Source organism: Falco cherrug, chromosome 4, assembly GCF_023634085.1.
Source record: "Falco cherrug isolate bFalChe1 chromosome 4, bFalChe1.pri, whole genome shotgun sequence".
Classification (NCBI taxonomy): Eukaryota; Metazoa; Chordata; class Aves; order Falconiformes; family Falconidae; genus Falco; species Falco cherrug.
Genome location: NC_073700.1, coordinates 31,328,783 through 31,334,171, shown reverse-complemented (window position 1 = coordinate 31,334,171; position 5,389 = coordinate 31,328,783). Strand labels below are relative to the sequence as shown.

General features: G+C 62.7%; 1 protein-coding gene across 1 annotated transcript; it reads left to right on the top strand.

Annotated features, from left to right (window-relative positions):
* Nucleotides 1-746: 746 nt before the first annotated feature.
* On the top strand, nucleotides 747-4,967 carry UNCX (UNC homeobox). Its single transcript, XM_055710142.1, has 3 exons — nucleotides 747-996; nucleotides 2,089-2,264; nucleotides 3,921-4,967. Exons 1-3 carry the CDS (start codon nucleotides 747-749, stop codon nucleotides 4,965-4,967), a joined length of 1,473 nt encoding a protein of 490 aa, XP_055566117.1.
* The last annotated feature ends 422 nt before the right edge of the window (nucleotides 4,968-5,389 follow it).

Here is a 5,389-nt window from a genome sequence, read left to right as displayed (position 1 = left end):
GGAGAGGAGATGAAAAGGCTTGTAGTTTTAAATTCAATGTGACAGCTCTGGAAAGAGCGGATGATGAATCTCCTATTATTGGATCAGTCTATTTGCCGCTCAATGTCTCTCTGTAATTGGAGCAACATCACTTTAAAGGTTCAGAGAGTAGAGCATTTCTGGTGAAAAATCCCCACAACACGCTGGTGAATGTTTTAAAGGGAAATCTATTAGTGATTTGGAGAGGGGAGGGGACAAGGGGGAAGAGGGTGGGTTGGAGGGGCTGGGGGGAGGCTGTGTGTGTGTGTGACTCCGTCTGTTTAGTATTTAACCGGGTATCAGGCAGATCCGTGGGTCCCCCTTCGGCCCCCCCCCGCCCCCTCCCCTGCCCGCCCGGCCCCCGCCGCCCTCCCCGGGCTGGAGTTCGTATCAAAGCCCCCCTCGTCGTGTTGTGACAGCTCTGATATTGTTTATTGAGGCTGGATGTCAGGTATAATTAGCAATCGATATGGAAAACGTTTGCTCCCCACACTGGCACGTCTCTGACGTCAGGACCGATTAACGTTTCTTATTGGTCCCAAATTCCCCCAGCCTGAGCTAATTATTGGGAGCCTGATGTTGATAAAGTTAAAGCGCCCGGGCGCCCTGCAGCATGAGCCCCTCGCCGCGCCACCGCCTCCTCCTCCGGCAGCAGCACCCCCGGCCCCAGCCGCCCCGCCGCCCGCGCCCCCAGCCCCGCCGGCGCCCCCCGCGCTAGAGCCGCCCCCATGATGGACAGCCGCATCCTGGAGCATCCTCATGCCCAGTTCGGGGGAATGGTGGGTTTCCCTTACCCGCTCGGTCACCACCACGTCTACGAGCTGGCCGGGCACCAGCTACAGTCGGCGGCCGCCTCCGTCCCCTTCTCCATCGATGGATTACTGAGCGGCTCCTGCGCCGCCTCCGTGGTCAACCCGGCGCCGCTCATCCCCTCCGGCTGCGGGGTGAGCGGGGACAGCCAGCCCTTCAAGCTCGCAGGTAGGAGCGGCCCCGCTACCCTCCCCCCCCCCCCCCCCCCCCGCTACCCCGACACCCCCACCACCACCCCCCCCCGGACCCAACCGCCGCTCCCCGCCCGGAGCGTGTCAGCGCGGAGGAAGAAAGGCACCGCACCCCCCTCGCATCCCTATCTGTGGATATTGGGGTGCCTGGAGAAGGGAGGGCGGCTGTGCTGCCTCCCCCCCTCCCCCGAGGGGGCGGCCAGGACGGGGCGGGGGGCCCCGGGCCGAGCGCCGGGAGCATCCCCCGTTCCCACCGGCGCGGGGCCACGCGTGTGCCCTGAACAATAGCGGGCCCGGCCCGGTGCCTTCTCCAAAGTTCGTCTCTGGGGTGGGGGCTCGGATCGTGCCATTAAAAAAAAAATTAAAAATAATAATGGGAATCGCTGGAGTTTGGGGAATGAAGACCAGTAATTATTTTTTTTTAAACGATTAAACCAAAGGGAAGCGTTTTTCTTCCCTCCCCACCGGCCTGTGGCACCGCTATTGTTCAGCTATTAAAACGCTCCGTCGCCCCAACATCCTTTTTATTAACCCTGGAGCAGCCCCTCTCTGCACCTCGGCTAAATAAAAAATATTATTAATTTCCACACCTGGTGGAAAACCTTCGGAGAGGTGCAGCTAGGGCTGTAAATGCCCAGCCTGGCCACGTACGTACCCGGAGAGGCTGCGAGCACCCCAGCCCCGCGCCTGCCCGTGTCGGGGGGTCTGCGGGGGTCAGGTGCTGGGGAGGGGGGACGGGACCTGGGGAAGGGAAAGAGGGGGGGCTTTTAATTTTTATTTTTTTAATTAAACCTTTGGTGGCTGGAGCAAATGTTGGAACTTCTCTCTCTCTCTCTGCCAGCTGAGTGCCTATGGAGAGCTTCCTTCAGGAATAAATGTTCTGTAAAGTACATTTTCGGAGGAGGCGAGGGCAGATCGGGTTCCTCCCCATTTTTAGCTCAGGTGTGTGTATAATCCCGCTCTTTTACCAACGCTACCGAGCACAAAAGTTAAAAGGCTCCTGTGAATGGCAGGGAGGGGGGGAGAAGGCCTGTCTTCCAGGGACCTGAAGGTATTTCTGCCTTTTCAGACTCGGGTGACCCGGACAAAGAAAGTCCTGGCTGTAAAAGAAGACGAACCCGCACCAATTTTACTGGCTGGCAGCTCGAGGAGCTGGAAAAGGCGTTTAATGAGAGTCATTACCCGGACGTGTTTATGCGAGAGGCTCTGGCTCTCAGGCTGGACTTGGTGGAGTCCAGAGTGCAGGTAAAAACCGCGTATCCCGTGTCCCCTCCCTCCCCTGCCCCCTCCCAGCGCCGAGCGGTCCCCCGGGATGCTCGGCTGGACCCGCAGCCCCGCTCCGGGACGGGCCCTGCGCCTGGGGCCCGCAGCCCCGCTCCTCCCGGCCTCTCCTTTTGTTTCCCTGCTTTGCACTTGCTGTTCTTGATGTTTTTTTTTTTCTTACCATTTCCTCACTTTATTTTTTTTAATCTTGCAAACGAGTCCCGAAAAGTGACATCTCAGCCTGGCTTCCCTAAACCTTTTTTTATATATATATTTTTTTCCACTGTAAACATTTTTCTTAAATGAGTCAAGGGCGAGAAATTAGCATGCAAATACGAGGCTTAATCACGGGCCAGGGTACGCTGGAGAATGCCAATAAAGCTCGTAGGCGCATCGAGAGCGTGTGGAACTTGTAAAACTTAATTTCAACGAACTGCTCAGGCCCTCGGTAGTACGGGATGGGGAGGGGAACAATCTATTTGCTTCTATTAATATAAAAAAATATATATATAAAAAGGGAGCTGAGCAGGGGGCCGTGGGCGCGGTGCGGGCTGTTGCTGGGTCCTGCGATGCTGTTTTGTGCCGCGGTGGCTGCGAGCGGGCGGCGAGGCCGGGCGGCTCCGTGTCCCGCCGGGCTGCCGCGGCCGTGCGGGGCGGCTGCGTGTGCCGGGAGCGCGGCCGTACGGCAGCCCCGGCGGCGGGGCCGTGCCCCGTGGTGAGCTGACGCCGTTCGCCGCGGTTCCATCGTCTCGGTGTGTTCCGAGCCGCCTTCCCTTCCCCGCGCCGGCTCCGAGTGCCGCCGCCGCACCGTGCCCAGGGGCTGACGGGGCCCGGCGGTGGGGAAGGAGCCGGGACCGGGTCACCGACGTCCCTGCGATGCCCCCGAGCCGGGGCCGTGCTGCGGCACCGAGCGCGGCCGCTGATTCCGGCCGGGCACTGCGCTGCTGGCAGCCCCGATGGGCCGAGGCCCGGCGGGTGCCGGGGAACGGCGGGAGCAAGGCCGGAGCAGAGGGGATGCAATTTAATTGTTTCTTGTTTTCCTCCCATAATCTATAACAAACCTGACCAAACCCCGCTTCTGGGCTCATCCAAACCCTCTGCTCCGGCGCCCGGTGTGGGCAGGAGGCCCAGACCCCGCTCCGTCGGGGCGAGGCGACCCCCCCCGCGCCGCCCCTGCCTCCGGCCCGCTTATTGTGCTGTGCGCTACCGCATTCTGCGTTGCTGCGGAGGGATCGGGCCCGGCCCTGCAGCTCGGGGCTCCGGCTGGTGCTTCTGCCCTCTCGGCCGCGGGGGGGGGGGGGGGGGGGGGCTGTGTTATCCCGACCCCTCCCCGCGGCGCCAGTGCGGGAAGGGTGCAGCGTATGTGTGCGTGAGTGTGCACCCCCCCATTTGTGTTTTGTTTTTTTTTTTTCTTTTCCTCCTACCCTGTTTAAGAAGCGTGGTTATCTCTTCCTCCCCCCTCCCTTGCTCTCCTTCTCGCAGACGCCCGGTCCTGTGGATGGGGGCTACCGGCACCTCGAGGGGTGGACGGGGGAGGCCTGAGCTGCGCTTCTCCCCCTGCTCCCCCCGCCCGGGCCCTAGCCACCGCGGGGGGCCGGTGCTCTGGGTGTTAATTGCTTCTCGTTGTTCGGTGTGTAGGTCTGGTTCCAAAACCGCCGGGCCAAATGGAGAAAGAAAGAGAACACGAAGAAGGGCCCGGGGCGGCCGGCTCACAACTCCCACCCCACGACGTGCAGCGGGGAGCCCATGGACCCCGAGGAGATCGCCCGCAAGGAGCTGGAGAAGATGGAGAAGAAGAAGCGCAAGCACGAGAAGAAGCTCCTCAAAAGCCAAAGCCGGCATCCGCACTCGCCCAGCGGTCTCTCCCTGCACAGCACGCCCAGCTCCGACAGCGACAGCGGCGGCGGGGGGGGCCTTTCGCCCGCCCCGCCCGAGGCCAAGCCCCGCGGGCAGCCCCCACCGCCCCACCCGCCGCCGCCCGCCGCCGCCGCCCCCTCCGAGCCGCCCCCCGGCGCCTGCGACCAGACGGCAGAGCCATTCTACCCCAGCCAAAGAAGCGGGAGCGGGCGGCTCCAGCGCCCGCCCGACAAGGACTGCGCGGCTGCCCCGTCGGGGGACGGCAGCGGGGGCGCGGGGGGGGCCCGCGGCGCCGGCAGCTTCCACAAGCTCAACCCCTTCAGCGTGGAGAGCCTCCTCTCCGACTCGCCCCCCCGCCGCAAAGCCGCCCCGGACTTCCCCAGCCTCCCCCCCTGCGCCCCCCGCACCCTCATCGGCAAAGGACACTTCTTGCTCTACCCCATCACCCAGCCCCTGGGCTTCCTCGTCCCGCAGACCGCCCTCAAGGCCAGCCCGGGCCCCGAGGCCGGCCAGCCCCCCCGGGACTCCCCGTTGCCCGCCGCCAACCCCGGCCCGCCCGGCTGCGGCGCGGAGCCGGCGCTCGCCGGTGCCCAGCCCGGCCCCGGCCCCACGGACTCGGCGGCGGCTGCAGCGGGGTCGGTGCCCCCCGCGCCGGCCGGCGCTTCTCCCCGTTCCGCCGCCGCGCACGGTGACCCGGCGGCGGCCGCCCCCGCGGAGGGCGGCAGCTTCCCCCGGCCCGAGTCGCCAGTCCGGGCGCGGGACGCCAGCACAGCCAGGGACAGATCGGACTGCGGCCCCGCCGACGGCGAGGAGGTGGACATGGATTGACCGGGCCGAGAACAAATTAAAAAAAAAAACAAAGCAAACAAAACAAACAAAAAAACCCCCACGAAAGTAAAAACACCCGAGAGCGACACGGACACCCCCCGCTCCCGTCACCCGTGAGAAACTGGGGGAAGCGCGTCCCTGCTCGCCCCACGCACACCGCTCCCGCAGCCCGGAGGTGGGGGCGCAGCCCAGAGAGCGGCTCTTCCTCTCCTTAGAGCTTATCACAGGTCGATTCAGGTGATCAGTTAGAGCTTTTTGTTTTTTATATTTAAAGAGAAAAAAGAAAACGGGGTAAAAACAGAAAAAAAAAAAAAAAAAAAGGAAAATTGTTTGTTAAGGCTTAGCAGCAGCTGGACTTTGTGGTGTGACAAACTGTACCGCGACAACAACGGAACTCCTCAAAACCTTGTAAAATGCAAAAA

Coding starts and splice junctions, on each gene's coding strand:
- UNCX (XM_055710142.1), top strand. CDS start 747: ATGATGGACAGCCGCATCCTGGAGCATCCTCATGCCCAGTTCGGGGGA. Junction 997..2,088: donor CCAGCCCTTCAAGCTCGCAG/GTAGGAGCGGCC, acceptor CTGCCTTTTCAG/ACTCGGGTGACCCGGACAAA. Junction 2,265..3,920: donor TGGTGGAGTCCAGAGTGCAG/GTAAAAACCGCG, acceptor TTCGGTGTGTAG/GTCTGGTTCCAAAACCGCCG.